The sequence below is a fragment of the Mercenaria mercenaria genome, chromosome 3 (genome assembly GCF_021730395.1).
Source record: "Mercenaria mercenaria strain notata chromosome 3, MADL_Memer_1, whole genome shotgun sequence".
Lineage (NCBI taxonomy): Eukaryota > Metazoa > Mollusca > Bivalvia > Venerida > Veneridae > Mercenaria > Mercenaria mercenaria.
The window spans coordinates 33,788,006-33,809,492 of NC_069363.1; the positions used below are offsets into that span (position 1 = coordinate 33,788,006).

General features: G+C 36.0%; 1 protein-coding gene across 4 annotated transcripts in view; it reads left to right on the forward strand.

Moving 5' to 3' along the window:
* Window positions 1-21,487, forward strand: part of LOC123525133 (ATP-dependent RNA helicase DHX58-like) — a 29,280-nt gene that overhangs the window by 2,883 nt on the left and 4,910 nt on the right. For 2 of the 4 annotated variants that reach the window (XM_053538146.1, XM_053538147.1), the window contains exons 2-14: window positions 378-677; window positions 979-1,107; window positions 2,454-2,822; window positions 3,313-3,417; window positions 4,007-4,155; window positions 6,496-6,680; window positions 7,626-7,824; window positions 10,109-10,271; window positions 10,529-10,624; window positions 15,275-15,447; window positions 16,341-16,479; window positions 16,856-17,083; window positions 20,410-20,577. In XM_053538146.1, the coding sequence (XP_053394121.1) occupies window positions 404-677; window positions 979-1,107; window positions 2,454-2,822; window positions 3,313-3,417; window positions 4,007-4,155; window positions 6,496-6,680; window positions 7,626-7,824; window positions 10,109-10,271; window positions 10,529-10,624; window positions 15,275-15,447; window positions 16,341-16,479; window positions 16,856-17,083; window positions 20,410-20,577 (2,377 nt within the window). In that variant the 5' untranslated portion in view covers window positions 378-403. The remainder of the gene's footprint in view (window positions 1-377; window positions 678-978; window positions 1,108-2,453; window positions 2,823-3,312; window positions 3,418-4,006; window positions 4,156-6,495; window positions 6,681-7,625; window positions 7,825-10,108; window positions 10,272-10,528; window positions 10,625-15,274; window positions 15,448-16,340; window positions 16,480-16,855; window positions 17,084-20,409; window positions 20,578-21,487) is intronic. The other 2 variants (XM_053538148.1, XM_053538149.1) reach the window with 2 other exon arrangements.

Genomic DNA, 21,487 nt, shown 5'->3' on the forward strand with positions numbered 1-21,487 from the left:
TTAAAACTGATAATTGCAAGAAACCAATAACAAGGGGTAATTCAGTAAAAGGAAAGAAGAAATTTCAGACTTATTAATTAAGACTTGAAATTGCGTTTTATATGGTGTCAGAGTCACTCCGTGCTGTGGCAAAGTTTAGACGGTGTGTAGAACCAATAAAAAAAGAAACAGGAAGATATAGAAATGATTTATATCACTAATGATTAGGCAACACCGTGGATGGGAGCATATTTAAACTTTCTTTCCTCATAAAACTTATGTTTACCAAAAAATGTTTTTGGCTTATAGCCAAAGTATTTTTTTTATAATACAGTTTGCATGAAATAAAATATCCTTTCATTGAATAATGTGTATAAAATACTGGCAGTATTTTTTAGTTTCAGATAACTGTTTTGACGGTATAATGGAAAAGGGGGATTTCGAACCGAGTGAAAAGGAAACGGTTTGCCGTAAAGATACCAATCTTGATACGAACTATAAAAAGTCGATGGAGAAATCTGGCCTTGATTCATTACTAGATGACCGAGGCAGTTTGAAGATTAACAATGTACCACTATATAAATTAAGTACGAATAAAGAAGAACAGTTGACAAATAAATTCGGAGATGGGACTAATATTTGTTCATTAGAAATCAGCGAGCATGAGCGAAGTCGAAAACACAAAACTGAGATATCAGGTAAGTCGATAAAATGTGTATGTCTTTCACTGAGACATATTGAAATGGTTTTACTTTTTTACGTTATAATACGCAGTGGAAACACAGGCCAGTAATGTACTTAGAAGAACATATTTCGTGAGGAATGAAAAGTATATATTTATTTGATTTATTCTGTGGTAATTCAGTACTACAGAATATTTATTTAACAGTTTTACTCATTAAAGTTTATTGAACTGAACTACATATGGCCTGACATATTCTATTAGTCTGAAAACAGTCTGAAAATAATAAAAACATGTTCTGTAATTGGTTGCTTCAGGGAAAATCGTACAATATGACCGGGAATTTCTACTTGCGTGTAAAGACTCTCCGTTAACGAACGTCTTTCCAACAGAAGTTGAGCAATTTCCTGAAATTTTGATACCGATAAATCTACCGAGGCTTTTTGGTTTGTATAAGATCGTCATCATCATTCAGACAAACCACCTATAACTTTTGATCAGACATTATTACATTAATTGCATTATTCTACATTACACCTACTCCACTGCAGGAACCTGGGTCACTTTGCTTGGAAACACTTCAACAGTGTATAACACTACGCTTAGTCATTAAGCCATCATATTCTATATACTTTACATGTTGCTCAGGTGGCTTTGTCTAAAAGTTAAAGCATGCCTAACGTAATTCCATGCAACACCAGCAACTTTGTCTTTCAGTCAGACAAGTTTCACAAATAAAAAAAGACAGGCGTAAAGTTGTCATCCAGACAGAAATGTTAAATAAAGCGCGTGAAGGAGATATTGTTTTATTCCCCTGCATTTTTACTCATTGCCGTCTATCATTATCTGGACCTTTAGTAGAGTTAATATTAAAGTCCTAAATTAAGAGCAACGGACGAATAGAGACGCGCGTACGGGCTGCATTCATGTTTCCACATCTGACTGTCGCGGGGATTGGGGGAAGGAGAGAGGGGAACAATTTTGCTTCATACAGGAGTACCCAAAAAGCATATCTATACCTATAAACTTCAGCTCTTTCGCCGATAAGAATATTCCCAGAAAATTTAGACTAAGAAACGTACATGGCTATTTTTTCATCAATGACTTTACAATGCTAAATTTTCAAGTTTTCCCGTTTTGACAAAAATTTGCATGAATTTGTTTAACCCAAACTCTTTAAGCCATAGATAATTAAATTCTAAAATTGAAAAGTGGAAACTCACAGGTCGCTCAAAGCGACAAAAATGAAAAAGTTGAAGGCTCAGTTGAGTGAGTTTTTCATGGACGGTAGTTGAAATGCATGCTACCCTCCTTGCCGTCTAGAGCAGAACTCAACACTTGTACAGATTACAAGCACCAGAAACAATTGAGAGACAGCCTAAATTTCAGACGAAGAACGTTTATGAACGTTTATGAATCTGAACCCAGATATCACAACTTCCATCATCATATTAAATCATCGTCAGTATATCTTTTATCATGATCGGTATCACCAACACCATTATCATCATATTGTCTGTATAATTGAAAAATTCTAAACGGATAAAGACTTTCAATATAGCATAGAACTTAGAAAATGTAATTCAGTTGAGAAGCATAATAAGTAGATATTAAAAAGAAACTTAATAAAAGGAGTGTAATTATAAATTGAGAATTGTAATAAAAAAGTTGATAACACAATGTGAATTAAAAAGAGAAGTATATCTTTCATATTTTAGTAATCAAACAGGATTCTCTTATGTAGTCAAACATTCTGTCACAATAATTTTAAAATGCTAAATATAACCCATAGTATCCAACTATTCAGAGAGTGAAACATGGAATAAAGCAAGGAGAATGTCACCTAAATCAGCCGATACATCTAAGGACATGGCTCCACAACAATCCGAACTTCTGTATGGGAGTGATTTTGAAGGTTTTGCTGCTAGTACAGAGAATAATACGATAGATGCGGATACAGAGTTGCTCGACTTTGACTTTTTGCTGCAAAATAATGTCAGCACTGGCCAAAAGAGAGATAATGTCGATGTTAATGCTGCATTAAAAACTGACAATAATAGAACATGCTTTGATGGGTTATCTTCTGCTGGAGATTCTGAAAGAGACTTAGATGCAGAAATACTAGGCCAGAAATCAGCTATAGAACAATCTGAATGGGAAGGTATGTTGATAAATATGTACGTTAGAGACAAGATCATGATGTGAGAGCAGGCAATGTTGTACTAAAAAAATAATTATATCAAAAAATCTCTGTAAAGCTAACCTATAAAGCTTTGAATTGTAGTTCAACCTGTGATTTAGTTAGTCTGCGGACACATTGCAAACTAAAGCATAAAATGAAAAGACTCTTGATTGAATTATTCATGACAGTTTTTTAAAAATACATCATAGCGATGAAATTTCACCTATTAAAACTGTGATGTTGCAGGAATTGGGTATTTCATAGGACAAATTGGTTAAAAAAAAAACTCATCTTATTATTTGAATATATATTATTTAAACAACCAACTTATTGATACGTTCTCATATCGACCGCAAATTAATTTGATAATCAGTATCCAAGAATAAGCTGTTATGTAACTGCGGTTAATGCTTACCTTTATATGTGAAATATAGTGTTAGCTAATAGGCGTCGTTTTTTAACATTGCAGAGAAGGCGGCTGGCAACACTATGGTCTTAACTGGAGAACAGAATGACCTTGACGTCGAAGGAGGACAAACTAATCAAGAAGAGATGGACTTAAACATACCAACAGGTTTGTTAATATGATGAATAAGTGTACTGCAAAGACGTAGGAGCAGAGGAGAGGACCAGATGGTAGGTTACCCAATTCCAACTTTGAGAGTGGGGGCAACATTTGTTTTGGCCCTCCTCCTCTTCAGCTTTTTGGTCTACAAACTGATTAGTCACAGAAATAACTGTAGATGAAGAGAGAAAACGAGTTTGAGAGAGCATTTAGATGTACTGGTAAGAATTATATGTCATGCGCATTGTCAATTATAAGAAGAACATACATTTATAGTTGTCCAAAAATTTTCAGGGAAACTATCGATATGTTTGATTGGTCTCTTCTGCTTTTAAATTGTTCATATGCTACTGTACTGAAATGTAAAATTTTAACTCACACTGAATCCTTCAAACTAAAACACAGTGACTGCATTTGTAAAAGCACATGCGATATATGTTTCACATTGCAGTATTGGTCATTTTAGAAACAATGATAATTATCCATAAAATTGTACTTCTACATTTATTTCTAAAAACACGTGTACAAATATTTACGGACAGTATGCCTATAAATATTTGTACAAAAATACTTCTAATTGAAAAATCAAAATTTGCAGATGTTGATTATATCGACGCGGATGATGAGGACATTCCACTGAGAGAATATCAGAAAGAGTTGGCTAAAGAGGGTTCAGAAGGAGAAAATGTAATTGTACTGGCGCCTACAAACACTGGAAAGACCAGGGTGGCCTGTAGCATTATACAGGTTGGTACAACTAAACCATATTAAGTACTTATACCAGGGAAAACATTATTTTGCCCTATGTAGTCAACAATTACCAATTAGTTTTGTAACTTCTACATGTGAAAAAAATGCTTTCATTTCCAAACATTTTAAAAGATGTGTATTTAAAAGTTCACGATATTATTTCATTATATTTAAGTTCTAGTAAAGTGTTTTGATATCCCACATTTGAATTTCAATATTGACAATAAATACCTCATAGACCATTACTATTCACGGAATATGTACTGAATGTTCAAAAGAAGTAGGAAGTACTTTCTACAATGGTTACCATTTTTGGAAATATATATGTTGTCTTTTATCACATGTACTTCGAGCGTTCACATTCTGTTTTGTAGTAAATTTCAAACTTTGTAAGGTATGTTTCTAACTTATTTATATACTCCTAGTAATATAAAATGATTGTATTATGTCTATTTTAAAATATAGAAACAAGGAAGAATATCCAACAGGGAAAGCCACGTTCCAAAAACGCAGCCTCCCCAAACGCAAACCTAGCACGCTGACGCGTACACGACCAACACACACACACACACACACACACACACACACAAAGCAAACACACAAGGACAAAACAAACACATAATGGAACACAGTGGGGCACCGTCTTGGAACGAAGTATTTTGTAATTTTGACATCTCTACATTCACTTTCATTTTGAAAGTTTGCAGATGTTTGTGATTTATATGTTTTAAAATACTTTCATCACTCGGGGTACCTTGGGAAATATGTAAGACACAAAACAATTAACATAATGGAAAAATATTCTTTAAACAGAAGGTAAACACAATGTGATCTGTGGAATACGAAAGGCCTGTGAGATAAAATGTCCTAAAAAAACACATGAGGGGAAGTTTCAAAACACGTTAATTGAGCTTTAATTATGTCTCCCACCCACCCCCCTCCCTCCTGGGGAGACATATTGTTTTTGCCCTGTCCGTCCGTCCGTACATCACACTTCATTTCCGATCAATAACTGGAGAACCTTTTGACCTAGAACCTTCAAACTTCATAGGGTGACAGGACTTATGGAGTAGACGATCGCTATTGTTTTTGGGGTCACTCCGTCAAAGGTCAAGGGGTCTGAACATGGAAAACCATTTCCGATCAACAACCTGAAAGCCACTTGATCCAGAATGTTGAAACTTCATAGGATGACTGGTCATGCAGAGTAGATTATCCCTACTGATTTTGGGGTCACTGCGTAAAAGGTCAAGATCACGGGAGCCCGAATAAGGAAAACCATTTCCGGTCAGTAACTTGAGAACCACTTGACCCAGAATGTTGAAACTTCATAGAATGATTGGTCATGCAGAGTAGATGACCCCTATTGATTTTGGGGTCACTCTATTAAAGGTCAAGGTCACAGGGGCATGAATATGAAAAACCATTTCCGGTCAGTAACTTGAGAACCACTTGACCCAGAATGTTGAAACTTCATAGGATAATTGGTCATGCAGAGTAGATGACCCCTATGGAATTTGGGGCCACTCTATTAAAGGTCACTGGGGCCTGAACATGAAAAACCATTTCCGATCAATAACCTGAGAACCACTTGACCCAGAATGTTGAAACTTCATTGGATGATTGGACATGCAGAGTAGACGACCCCTATTTGGGGTCACTATGTTAAAGTTCAAGGTCACAGGAGTTTGAACATGGAAAACCGTTTCCGGTCAGTAACTTGAGAACCACCTGACCCAGAATGTTGAAACTTCATAGGATGATTGGTCATGCAGAGTAGATGATCCCTATCTATTTTAGGGTTACTTTATTAAAGGTCAAGGTCACAGGGGGCTGAACATGGAAAACCATTTCCGGTCAGTAACTTGAGAACCACTTGACCTAGAACCTTCGAACTTCATAGGGTGATAGGAATAACAGAGTAGGCGACCCCTATTGTTTTTGGGGGTCACTTCATCAAAGGTCAAGGTCACAGGGGACTGAACATAGAAAACTCTTTCCAATAAATGACCCCAAATGATTTTGGGGTCACTTGATCAAAGGTCAAGGTCACAGCAACCCGAACATGGAAAACCGTATCCAGTTCACAACTTGAGAACTACTAGGCCCAGAATGTTGAAACTTAAAGGGATGATTGGACATGCCAAATAGGTGATCCCTATTACAGCCAACCATCCGTGTCTCTTTAACTTTCGCTCTTCTCCCCTATTGACTTCTTGCATATACGACTATGCAGTGGGGGGAGACATGCGCATTTTTACAAAAGCATCTTCTAGTTAGAATTGAAAATCAATGAAAACAATTACATAAAGAGATTCTCACTTCTTTATTCCATAGGTCCATTTACGACGCCAAAGACGGTCAGAAAATATTGGTAAAGTCGTGTTTCTGGTAGAAAATGAGGCACTAGCATTGCAGCAAGGGAAAGTCTGTGCAGAACTGTTACCTGCCTACAGAACTAAGGTGATCAGTGGAAGCATGCAAAGGGACAAGAAACAGTTCTTGAAGGATTTCATTGATAAGTAATAACCTTTTTTATGAAAAAAGAAAAGAATGCAAAAATCATTTTTTATTATAAAAACATTTACTTTATGGAAGTATGCATTTTATAACGTTATTGTTAAGGATACATAAAATGTTGACTTAACACTCGTAAACTTGGCTGTATCAGGTTTAAGAGGCACACTAGTATGCATATATTCATTTCATCTCATATTATAACAATTTAGTATTGGCCTTTTTATTTGTCCTAAGATGGTCATATTGGACCAAGACCAAATACGATTGCCTGGGTCAATATGAAATGCCTTAATAAATTTTGTTATTCAGTTCGTACTTCCCCGGTCCGAGTAACTATTTAAAATGTTTGAATAACGTACTGACCTTGTTTTCTCGTATTGTCCCTGTTTTTGTTTTCATATTAGCCCTGGTTTTCTTATGTTGGCTGAGTTTCATTTGGCATTGGCTCGGTCTATTTCAAATGATATGCACAATGTTTCTAATTTTGTGTTCAATATTTCATAGCTGAATAATAATATACGTTTAAGTATGTCTATTACAATTCATCGTGTAATAATTAACCATTATGACTAAACATTTCTGGATTCCCACTTGTTTGCGAATATTTCTGATAATATTTTATGAACATAAAGATTAAAGGTTTTTATTTTCTCTAGATTGATAAAATCAACTGTATATAAAATAAGGAGACTATACTGAACTTGTTTAACAAAGACGATTGTTGTATGAATATATTTGGCTCTGCAGAGTGAATTAATAAATCATCATCAAAGATAACTTCTTATATTGAAACTTGTAGGTCTGAGAAATAAATTAGGAGATTAATTCTTAAATCATTTTCTCCACACTAGTCTTTTTTTCAAATTACATTTTCTATACCATTTTTATTGTACTATTGCATTATTCAAATGTTTTTGACTGTAAATCAATGTAATTTTCACAAACAGGAGGGATATTCTGGTTGTAACTGCCCAGGTGCTGCTAAATGCTCTTACACGAAGGGAAATAAATAGTTTGACAGCATTTTCTATGATTGTGTTTGATGAATGCCACCACACTGGTAATCTGCATAGTTTCAATGAAATAATGAGTAAATATATGGATCTGAAACTGAGGGACAATTTGGATGTTATCTCTTTACCGCAGGTATCAGAAATATTCATTGTCTTCAATTTTTCATTTATGTTTTGTAAGATCTCGTATCATTTAATTGAATTCTATGTTTTCGTGTAAAAATGATTCTACTTGTTATTCCCGTATTTGAGAAAATATTACTAGTAATGAACTCCAACAGGAGAAAAATACGACTGTATTAATTGTTCACAGATTATTTACCCGAGATACTGTGTGAAATTGTGCTTTGAACACTATAAAATGGTGTGTATACAATATTTTCAGCGTCTGCTTCTGGCATTTTTGCCAATTGTTTCAGAATTAAGTTAATAGGTAAAATAACATAAAAATCCTTTATAGTTGGTGTAATCAATATCTATTTGAATATCCTATCCCTTGGAATGATAGAGATGCCTGCCCGCTTAGCTCAGTAGGTAGAGCGTCGGTCTACGGATCGCGGGGTCGTGAGTTCGATCCTCGGGCGGGGCGTATGTTTTCCGTGACTATTTGATAAACGACATTGTGTCTGAAATCATTAGTCCTCCACCTCTGATTCATGTGGGGAAGTTGGCAGTTACTTGCGGAGAACAGGTTTGTACTGGTACAGAATCCAGGAACACTGGATAGGTTAACTGCCCGTCGTTACATGACTGAAATACTGTTGAAAAACGGCGTTAAACCTGGAAACTTGGAATGATAGAACGCAACTAAAAGGACGCTCGGTTTGACTGAGTTTGTTTGTGAGCGGGGTTATGAAAGGTGCAACAACAATCACGCCCGTTAACACCAATTTAATCTGAACTCTATTATAATAGAAAAATGAATGGTATCCATGATGCCGAAGAACCACCAATAACACCAGTTAAGTTTAAGATGTTAGTGAGTTTTCGTAACCTACAGTTTTAATTTAAATAATTCAAAATCCAAAATATTAAGAAATTTCCATTTTTTATGACCATACTTAGTCTTTTCAACATAGTCTTGCGGACGATCAGTATTTATTCATTTCATATATGCAAATACAGCGTTGAGTAGGAACCTTTGAGCTTGTTCATAACTCTTTCATCTTCCTGTGACTTTTTCTGTCTCGTGGACGCCTTGGAACTGCATACATATGATGATTTAGATCTGAAAGTCTGGGAGCCAAACATATTGCATGTTCAGGAACTTTCTAACTATCGTCATAAGTGGGACTGTCTTCAAAATAAACTCCTAAGGACCTCCTAATATTTAGCCGAACAAGCCTGCATCTAAAAGAGTGGATGGAAATGATGGTTCAGAGCCAAAGAACTATAAAATCGGGTCGAGTAATATAAACAGCTGTTAGTCTTAAATAAAATGTAATGTTTTTTGTTTAAACTGTTTGTATACATGGCTTCTGTGTAAGACATCTAATGTCCATCAGTTGGTCTTGTATTTCGATTTCGGGAAGAGCAAATCATATGGATATTTTAACTTTGTTATATGATTCCAAAATTTTCTCTGTATTTATTGTATACTTTATTAACTGTTTGTCCATATTAGTTATTTCCCCGAGGCATATCTTTCTTCTTTCAATCTGATGAAAAAACATCTTCTTCTGAACATTCAACCTGATAAGTTTGTAACTGAGATATAATATACGTAAACTAAGTAAGCTGAGGTTGTTTTAAAATGTAAAGTTTTTAAGAATTTTAGAATAATAAAACATTATATTTTTGCCCCTGTCCCTTAGAAGAAAATGTGGAATATTGTTTTCAATTATTGTATGGAAAAAGCTTGGCCTTCTGACTTCAGCTAATTGCTGTCAAAATAACACACTTTCTCTGGCAGACCATAACGAAGGCATTTGTTTGTTTGTCAGCTGTTATTAAATTGCTACATTTAATGATTTTATATGATGTATAAACACAAAAGCATCAAAAGTAAACAGAAAATGATTTTTTTAATATTTTGAAACAAATGTTCCCTGATATTTTAGCAGGTAAAACACCCAAATTGTTTGCCTATTTAAATACCGAATATCAGTCATTAATAAAAAGGCATCAAATACATGTATTTCCAACAAATGTGGGTCATTTTTACCAATTTTAAAAACATGTATTAATAAATAGATTTCATATAAAACTGTCATATTTCCTTTCCTTTTTGGTTGTTTGTAATTTCCGATGCCACTGTTGTAAAGAAAGTATCTCAGTTGTTCAAACGAAAATCTTGTTCCCTTAATTTCCAATGTTTTGTCTTTCAACAACTATCAGTACACTCTTCTCGGTGATTTTTCTTGTCCTTTCAATTTCCGATCCAAGGAGAAAGTTTATAATGAAGGTTGTTTTGTTAGGTAATTGGTCTAACAGCTTCTTTGGGTGTTCGAGGAAAAACAGATGCTTCTGCTGCTATTGACCACATGAAGGGCATTTTGGCTAACCTAGATGCAAAATATCTGTGTACAGTAAGACAAAATTTTGAGGAAATGAAGCTATATGAAAATAATCCAAAAGAAGGTAATACTTTGTTTTTATAATTGTTTTTATATATGATGAATCGAAGGTTTTGATTTGTCGCTCCACTTAACAGATTAAACTGCTTATTTTCTTTACGTGTTAAAGTTGTTTACCATTTGATGGAAAACAATTTTAGTTTCATATCACAATTGACAATACTATTTGTAAAACTGGAGTTATCTCATTACATTTGTATTTTTGGACTTGATATATTGCCACTTGTATGTAAGCATATTCGAAATATCGACTGCTTGCAGAAATAATTACCGCCAAAAACAGACAAGATGACCAGTTTAGAGAAGCCATTCTGCATGTTATGGATGATATAGACGAGTACATGAGAAATCATCACAGTAAGTTGATTTAGTTAATAGTAATAGCTCTTTACAGTCTCATAATTGCACCAAACAACATATTCATAATCAATATTAAAATAAAAATGTTGAATGACTGTAATTTGAAATGATCTTTTCTATGGAACATGCGTTATATAACCTCAATCATAGAGATTTAAGACATCAATCACAACGTTGCCTGTCAAAACATAATTTTCTAAATATTGAATAAGCACGATTCCATGTATAATCTGCTGGTATAGCATCGCACACGTGGTAAGTCTCTTAAAGTTTGGAGGTTAACACAAAAAGTTGTTAATTTTCCTTAGGATCGCACATGTTGAATAAGAATAATACTATTCAATGTACCCTAGTGACATATTTCTGCCAACTACATATTTTCTTATTTTTGTAGGGATTTATATAATAATGTCACATATCCAGTTACAAAGTGTATTTTTATGGGCTTTAAACACTGGCTCCCACTCTTTATTTACGGAGGTGAGCTGAAAAAAGAGCCAATGATACTTCCGAGACGGCGCTAATGACCGGAACTACACGAGAAATGTAAACAAAGACAGAGGGTGAGTTTATTTTTTACTGTCTGTAACAAATTTAAGTAAGGAACAATGTTATTCAACTCAGAATTGGTTTAACTTCTTATGTATGCAGGTCGATCTATAGGGCAAAGGCATTTTTTGAAAGTTGTGAAATAGGACCGAATTTAACCGAAAATGGACATATGTCTATGTATTTTGTCCTAATTCACAAAAGTCTCTGTCGTTTAAAAGAATGTGTCATAACTGTATAATCTACGTGATTTGTTGTCCGATTACTATCAAAAATACACATAGACGGTAGTAATCGGCCAACAAATCACGTAGATTATACAGTAATAAGACATTCTTTTAAACAACATCCCAACGACGACTTTGAAATCTCTGACTTATGCTAATTACATCCACTTTTAGGTTTAATTCGGTCCTATTCCACAACTTTCAAAAGTTCACACGTCAAGAAATGCTTTCGCCCTGCAGATCGACCTGCATACATAAGAAGTTTAACTAATTCTGAGTGAAATAACATTGTCCTTGTTTTGAATAAGGACTTACATTTGTTACAGAAAGTAAAAATATATACTCACCCTCTGTCTTTGATTACATTTCTCGTATAATTCCGGTCATTAGCGCCGTTTCGGAAGTATCACTGGCACTTTTTAGCTCACCTGAGCCAAAGGCTCATGGTTCAATGTCCGTCGTGCGTCGTCCGTCTAAGACGTGTGTCCGTCAACATTTTCTAAAAAAATCTTCTCCTTGAAAACTACTGGGCAGAATTTCACCAAACTTCGCAGGAATGATCCTTTGGTTGTCCCCTTTCAAAATTGTTCAAAGAATTTAATTCCATGCAGAACTATGGTTGCCATGGCAACCGAAAGGAAAACTTTTTAAAATCTTCTTGTCCGCAAGACTTAGAGCCTTGATATTTGGCATGTGACATCATCTTATGGTCCTCTATCAAGATTGTTCAAATTGTGCCCATGGGGTGAAAAGAGGCCCCGCCCCGAGGGTCACAAGTTTTACATGCCATGCCTTTTTGTTTCCATTACGTCTGTTAGAAATTCACCTGGAGGGGATTACTTTTATTTACACTGTCCCGTGTCTTTGGAACATGGTGGGGGTAAGAGTGAGGTTGGGTGCGCACCATAAACCGGTTTAAGCTCCCCAGAGGTGTTTTTGCCACTGAACGTTCCAAGGCGGTGCCCCACTGTGTTCCTTTGTTTGTTCCTTTTGTCCTCATGTGTTGGCTTTGTGTGTGTGTGTGTGTGTATATGTGTGTGTGTTTGTGGTGTGCACGTCTGCGTGCTGTGGGTTTCGTTTTGGGGAGACTGCGTTTTTGGTGCGTGGCATTTCCTGTTTGATATTTGTCTTTGTTTTTTACATAGACTTGTATAGGAAAAAAACTTCGTTTTGTCTAAAACCACAAGACCTAGACATTTGATATTTGATATGTAGCATTGCCTTGTGGTCCTCTACCAAAATTGTTCAAACTATTACCCTGGGGTGAAAAGAGGCCCCGCATCGGGGGTCCTCAAGTTTTACATAGACTTATATAAGAAAAAAACTTTAAAAATCTTCTTGTCTGAAACTGCAAGGCCTAGGCATTTGATATTTGGTGTGTTGCATTGCCTTGTGGTTCTCTACCAAAATTGTTCAAATTATTACCCTTGGGTGAAAAGAGGCCCTACCAGGGGTTCAAAAATTTAACATAGACTTATGTAGGGAAAAAATAAAAGTCTTCTTGTCTGAAAGTTCAAGGCCTAGGCTTTTGATATTTGGTATGTATCATCGCCTAGTGGACCTCTAACAGGATTGTTCAAATTATGCCCCTGGGGTGAAAAGAGGCCCCGCTCTGGTGGTCACCAGTTATATGAGTTATATAGGAAAAAATACTTCAAAAATTATCAGATCATATTTCCTGGACTGTTTAAATATATTTACCTGTTGTATCCAAGTGATTACGTGTCACCTTACTGTAACTTTGACCTACTGACCTACTTCCTTGTTTTTTTTTTTAGATACAGCCTTGATATTTGGATGACATGTACAGTTTTGCATACCGATCTTAAAACTGACTTTCAGTTACCATGAATGTGACCTACTGACCTACTTTCTAATATTTTAGCATCAGTTTGCCATTTTTAAAGCTTTAGCTAGGAAATTCGTTCAAGAAAACAACTCTACTCAGGTGAGCGATATAGGGCCATCATGGCCCTCTTGTTTCAACTCACCTCCATAAAGAGTGGGAGCCAGTGTTAACAGCCCGTGATTTTTATTGCAAGTGGATACAAGCTTCGTGATATCTCGATAATTATCCAAACATAACAAAACTGCATTTTTAAAATAGAACCCACTTCTGCTACTACTTATTCACGTAAATAAGTGGAATTGTGAAAGTTTCTCTGAAAGCAAGTTAGTTAGGAATACGGTAGTGCGAGACGAACTCGCATATTCGAACTCGCGAGAGTTAACTTAAACCATTCCTTATAATCATATCGTACCTGACCAGCGGCGGACTGACTAAGGAGGTAATAACAGTTTCCGAGCTTCTTGGATGGCAGTCGCCTACAGTACTTTCAAAACTCCACACACAAGTGTGCAATCACACACTTAAAATAACAATATTACAATATTTATTTGACTAGATCTATATGCGTCTCTTTTGATACCGGTGACCTATGATTTTTATTGCATTTTTTTTTTGTTTCTTAGATGGTTGTCCTTCAATATCCAAAGTTTGAAGAAATTCTGTTATTGGGAAAATTTTCGCAGCAAATTCTAGCATACGTCCTTAATTTATCAGCTTGAGTGTCATTTTCGTAAATAAAGTTGCATTAGACCGTGTTGTCAATTAAAAGGTTAGACAATTCATATAACCCGCTTACCTACTAAGAATCAAAGTACTGATAGAACAGAACTGATAGAAGGTGATTTATGTTAGTACGTGTATGAAAAGAATCCATTCCAAAAATGGCACAAGTTCTTACAGCGCTTTGATAGTTAGAAACCCAATACATATAGGATTTGATTAGGCTAACTATATCATCAATATGACACGGCGCCTTGGTGATATATAGAGGATATTTGTTTGTTTTGAGTGAATATGGAATATATCTCACTGAGAAGTGAGAAAAATTCAAATATTTTCACGAGCGCGTAGCGCGAGTGAAAATGTGAAAATTTTCTCACTTCGAGGTGAGATATATTCCATATTCACGAAAACAAACAAAGTTTCTTTTTATTTTATGCTCAATTACGTTGAGAAATGCATTTTGCAACTGTTTTAATCTCAGCGCGGGAAACAGACGCGCGTAAACAGACATGACGTCAGACGTGATGTGACGTTATGAAGACGCATGCAACAAAGTTCCATTTTGTTTTATATTTTGCTGCATAACGGTATGAAATTCTCTTTAAGTAAAATAATTTGAATCGAGAAATATACTATAAAGAACAAAACGCGACTATAATTTTCATCCTGTTTTAAGCAAATAATTTAAAATTCATACACAATGTTTGAGGGGGCGGAGCTCATATCTCTCACAGTGTGAAAATATAGATTTCATATTTTCACAGTGTGAGCGATGAGATATGAAAATATTTAACTGATAGAATACAGTATTTCATTAGTTAGCATAAAATAAATACAGATATGCATTCAAACCCCCCGTATTTGGCTGTAAAGTAAAAAGATGTGAAGTAAAGGCATGCAGCCGATAGTTATTCGTAGTAAATTACTGCGCCATTGGTATATATTCAAAGTATATTGAGCTATTTTTACTGAGCATAAGAACTTGTTATTTCGTGATCAAGTCCACGGCTGCCTCAAAGTTGGTGATATAGAATAGGCCAAATTTTCCGGTCTGTAACGATAATGAAGTCAGAGGTAAATTTTTCCGCATTGAACTACATTTTGCAGCGGATAGATACGAAATAGTTGTTAGACAGTCTGTTCCTGATTAGACTCTGCGCGGTTACACAGAGAAGGTGAGTTTGATACATCACCTTCCAAATATACTGCGTTCCGACACCGATGAAAGTAGCAATCAGTATTTTACTTTTTTGAAGGAAGTCATCTAAAGTTTTGGAATGTTTGTTTTTGAATAATCAGGCATGATGGAAGTCAAAGAAAAATATCATCTCAGCAAAATTATGTGCCAAATGTCATCGTCCAGGGGCACAGAACAATTTCTACAATGGCGTAGTGCATTTAAAGATGCGATAGCGAGAATCAGATCCGATGCCGCACGAAGAATGTTGAATCCGTGCAGGCTACATTTAGAAGTATGTACAGTATATTATCAGCACTAAGACAACTTGAAATTAATTGATTTAATATAAATATGTGGAACATACGTTACATATAGGATATATGTTTTGTCAACTAAAATCAAAGGAAATGATGTCACGAATATTGGTATACATGTATTTCAATGTCACATGCTGTGCATTTATGGTATTTTGAATAAATGTTTTCGTACAATGAAACAATATTTTACTTTTTTTATCTGAATATTTTATTGTGAAAGTAATAAGAGTACGATCTATGGAAACACGATGGTTCTGATAGGTGTGAGTGGGTGGGGTGTGTTTTCAGAGCCAGTCGAATAGAATCTGCTCATTATGGATGTGTGCAACCAGTTTCGAAATATAATTCAAACTCTTTGATAATGATGAAAATTTCAACAGAAGAACTTTGCTTTGTATGTTACTGAAGTCAGGGTGTAGAAGCCGTGTAATAAATTTTTACAGGAAATTTGCCATAAGTAGTTACACAATATTAAAGCAGTGAATTTTAAACGTTGCAATATTTCTTTATTCAGATTTAGCTTGTTCCTTCTTGACAACAATTGAACAATCTTGTTAACTAACGATACAGGTTTTGATATTTTGATACCTGCATTGTCAGTTAACGTTCTGTGGGGCATTGGTAACTATGTCCTGCTTCTTTAGGTATTAATATTTTAGCAAATGGATTGAAAATGCCGTATGCCAGAATTCGGCTGAACAAAATGCTGTAAAATACCATTTAAGATTTATCACCATGCTTCTCAGTCAGGTAAAATTGAAGCTTTACTTTTAAATTACATAAATAATTGAGGCTGTTTTGCATTAATAATATACTCCAAAAACAAAACAAACATGGTTGTTACTAGCTGTTTCTGTGAATATTGCAGGTCTACAACAAGGCACTGCTTATTCATGCAGATGCAAGAATTAAGGATGCTGAAGCTATTCTTGAAGAATTTATGGGTTCTGAGATGGAGATTGATCATAAAGATGAAACAGACAAATTGCTGATTAACCTTTATAAGAGTAAGTACGCATATGCTTTATTTTATCAGATAATATTATTATATTGAAACATTCCTAAATATATAACTGTCATGTGCTTACAGTAATAATCAAAACGGTATTCCTTTAAGAGCGATCCTATGGAAAATAGAATGAAAGGGTAGTGTCTGTATGTTGTGGACATTATCGGATATTTATCCACTTGTATATCGTTTAGTCATCCCGAAGGTCTAAAAATGATTATTTTATTTGCCAGGAAGAACATTTTCCTTCTGGCTTTATCGTTTCATTAAGAATGGCAATGCCCAAAGAACGAAACATATTACGTACACGAAAATACGAGACAGTTAACACATTTGGTCAAACACATGTTTTTGATATATAATCTCTATTTAAGACCTGAAAAGAAGAAATTTCAATGACGAGCCTGAAAATCCAAAGCTTCTAGAGATGCAGAAACTTCTAGTGAAAGATCTAGGCAATAATCAGGATGCTCGAGGCATTGTATTTGTTAAATCCCGCGAGCTTGCCAGGGCACTGATAAACTGGATGCACGAAGCAGAATCAATGAAGACATTAAATGCAAGAGAATTTGTTGGTCAGGTTGCATCAGCAGCACAAGGCGGTAAGGTGATCAATTATTAATGTTACAGTTGAACTCAATTTTTGGTTGGGTTTCGGGTTGGTTGGCATTAAATCTCCCGCATTGAGTGTACGCACGCATTGAACGTACACTATTAAACCTATGTTTAACCTAACCCTAACCTTTAGTCAATATATAGTACACTCAATACGTGCGTACATCCAACAGGGGCGATTTAATGTTGACGGTTTCGGGTTACACCAACACAATGTAGGCCAAATAGGTTCTTTAAACAAATCCAGCTTTTGATGGTTTAGGAAGACCCCATGTGCACCTCCAGGCATGAGCGGGTACCTGACTAGAATCACCGGCATTCCATAAGCTCGTTGGCTGGCTTCCTCTGATGAAGAATACTACTCTGCAAGTGAGGTTTCGAATTTACAACGGCGAGGGGCAAATGATACAAGGTTATAGACGGTGGCTCCATTGAGATCGTTTAGTATCCCATGAGTTTTGCCGAAAGAGCTTACACCTCACAATTCTGATTTCGGAAATGGCAAGACACCACGCAGTTAATCGATAATTACATTACTTGTAGAGTGTTTTATTTTTTCGTAAAAGTATAATTAACACTTTACGCCCTCGATCTAAAAATTCTGGGATGCATATACTGTTTGAACTGTCTGTCCGTCCGTCAGACTTCTTGTGTACTCAATTACCTCTACAGTTTCCATTAAACTGAAATGAAACTTGGAAACATCATCAGCAAGTGGACATGTACATCCTGTCGATACTTTTCTGTCCGATTCTTTTGGAGTTATGGCTCTTTGGGGTGGGGGAGTTTATAATGTTACAATACCTTCAGAATATTTTGTACAGTTTGCATCAAATTAAAATAAAATTTGGTGTACACCATGACATGGGTATGCGTATGTTTTGGGAACTTCCATGTGTGATCAATTTTGCTGCAGTTTCAAATATTACAACAACAAATGTAAAATAGAACATTGTGTACTCAGGTCATTTTTTTCAGTTAATATCCAGCTCAAATAATACATGATGTACATCATCAACATGTAGTGTGCGTTGGCATATTCTTGGAACACTAGGTGTCTGTTTCATTGTTTTCTGTAGGTATGGCCCTTTTGGACTTTGAAATACTACAACTACACGAGAACATTCTCTACTCAATTACTCCTTCAGTTTTACATCTAGTTAAACAAGTAATAGAAAGAGCATTGAAACTCGAGGGTAAACGATTTGTACGAGGGGGCGTAGCCCCCGAGTATAAATTGTTTAGCCGAGAGTTTTAATGTTCTTTCTGTTTTGTATCATAGCCTGCCATATATGGTAGTTGTAGGCGCTCCACATTGCCATATACAGCAGTTCAGTGTGTACTAAAATCCTTGCTTTACAAATGTGTAAAGCCCAGGTAAAATAAACCAATGCTAGAGCAGAAAATCAATAAAATACACTTCGCAGTCTACTGTTTCAGATACGCAGGCATACTTTTCTTTCCAACAGTGCGGTAACTAGCGTGCGGGTATTAAATACCTGCACACTTTTAGTTACCGCACTCTGTACTCAGAGTATACGAATTACCTGCACCAAATTTGTTAAGAAAAAACACCGAGCTATGATACAAATCTTGGTATACATCATCGACATGAAGCAAACATGCGCATATTGTCGTGAGTTCAGTGTCCAATTATTTATTCCGGAGTTATAATTCTTTTTCTTACTTTGAAATATTACAAATTATCCATCGGAACATTGTGTACTACACTCCACGTGGAACTTGGTTTACATCAGCAACAAAAAGTATCGGGACGTGGAACACCGGAGGGGCCAATAGGAATGCCCTCCGCCCGTCTGTCCGTCCGCAAATCTGGTTCCTGTAGTTATTCAAAAGTATTCAAGCAACGTTCATAAAACTTGGTATGTGAATAGAAGGCAATATGTATATTATGCATGTACATAACATATGCTTGTATGTCAAAGGTCAAGGTCACAAGTGAAGGTAAAGTAAGTTTTCTGCTCCATAACATTTATGTGCATTGATGGATTATTTTAATGCGATACACAAACGTCCCCTATGATGACCTAAGCTTATCAGTTAAAAATCAAGGCCACCAGTAGGGGACTTGCCATTGCAACATTCGGTCACTTGTTTTTTATGCGCCCGCTTTGGAAAATCGGGACATATAATGTGGTGGCACGTGCGTGCGTGCGTGTGTCCGTCCGTCTGTCAGTCATAATTCGTGTCCGGAACATAACTTTATAACCATTAAAAGTATTGAATACTTGGCATATAGGTAGATTGCAATAGCGCTTGAACCGGCTCTGTAGGCCAAAGATCAAGGTCACAAATTGAGCTCAAAGGCAATTGTCCATCATATTTCGTGTCTGGAGCATAACTAAATAACCATGCAAGGTATTAACTTCAAACTTGGCAAGTGAGTAGCTGGCGATGAGACGATGTGTAGAGCACATGACTCTGATCTGCTGGTCAAAGGTCAAGGTTCCAAATTGAACTCAAAGATCAGATTTGACCGTTTTATTTCGTGTACGAAGCATAACTTATTAACCATTTAAGTTATAGACTTCAAACTTGGGATGTAGGTAGACGATGATGAGACGATGCGCAGAGTGCATGCAGGGTGGTAGGTCAAAGGTCAAGGTCTTAGCAAGGTGAAATCTGCCATCATAGTTCATGTCCAGAGCATAACATAAAAGCTATTGAAGATATTTACTTGAAACTTGGAATATAGTCAGGTATTGATGCAGACTGCAACATTTTACATTGCAAGCCCCCGCACCTCCACTACCCCTGCCCTCACACCCCTTCCCATTTTTATCATTTAGTTTCTTGACCTTTAGTATTTTAGTATTCTGTCACCTGCTCCCCCATACCAACACCCTCCACCATTTTTTTTTCATTTAGCTTCATGCCCTTTAGTAGTCTAGTATTCTGTCACAACCCCCATCTACCACCCCAGCCATTAGTTTTTATTTAGTTTCTTGCCCTTTCGTGTCCTGTCATCACCATCGCGCGCGCGCGCACACACACACACACACACACGCACAGCCTGCTCCACCTCCCTTCCCATCCCTCACATGCCCCACCAAAACATCTTTAAATTTTGCTTTCGTCCTCCTCTGATATAATCCTGCAGGCGTATGCTTGGCGGTGCTGAGTTATGAACCTGTTGTGGATATATTTATTATTTTGTCAAGCATTTTCAGGAGGCATGTGCCATACAATGTCGACATCATTCTTGTTTTAATTATTAACTATCATTCCATTTTTCCAGAATTTTACCAACGTGTCTTTAAGGCATCTTAATCAAAACTTACTCATCTTATAGGTATGACAAAATTCGGACAGAAAGACGTGCTGGAATACTTCGAAAATGGACTTCACAAAGTTATTGTTGCTACATCTGTGGCGGATGAAGGTCTAGACATACCAAAATGTAACCTAGTGATCCGTTATGAGTACGTCACGAACGAAATTGTTAGACTACAGTCTAGAGGTAATTAGCATAAATAATTATTAAGGGACCCCCTTGGCCGAGTATTTAAGGTCGCTGACTTCAAATCACTTGCCTTTCACCGATGTGGGTGAGAGCCTCATTCAGGGCGTTGAAATCTTTATGGATGGCTGGCTTACAGAAGGTCGTTGGTTTTACCCAAGTGCCCGCCCGTGAAATAATAATACAGGGGCAGCTGGGGTCTTCCTCCACCTTCAAAACTGGAAAGTCTCCATATGACCTATAATGTAAATAAAATCTGTAAAAAGGTCCCTTGGAAGCATAGAATGCAACCAAAAAAGAATAATAACAGACTCGGTTTAATTGAGTCTGTTCATGAGAGGTAATAAATTGTGCAACACATCTCACGCCCCCTAGCACCGGCTTCTGCGGGACTATGTAACACATCTATTGAATGGACTCTATGATCCCAAAGGACCAGAAAATATAACAACACTGAATCCTAACCAAAACAAAAACAAAAGTATTAACGTAAACTCAGAGTGCTGATCAAGGTAAGTCAGCCTTTTGCGTATGAACAGCAACGCGATTTTAATTCTGCAATGTCACAATATATTCAACGGGAACTTTTCTTGATTTTCAAGGTGGTTAATCAGACTTTAGTCGGGACTTGTTTGAAATTTTAACAACTGATCAGTAACATTTGTTTATGTTCTCACGTTACATTGTCAAAGCGGAATTATAATAAAATTTGGTTTTCTTTTCCTGGTTATTTAACAAAGATAGCGTTATTTTAGCGTAAGATTAGATTTGATAATCATAATTTGCTTGAAGAGTAATATAAATATAAGAAATGTATTATGTTTATCAAAGCTTTGTATTGAAAAGTAAACATTTCGCCAAACTTTATTAGAAATGATTTTTTAACTGATATATAAAAACAACTTATTAC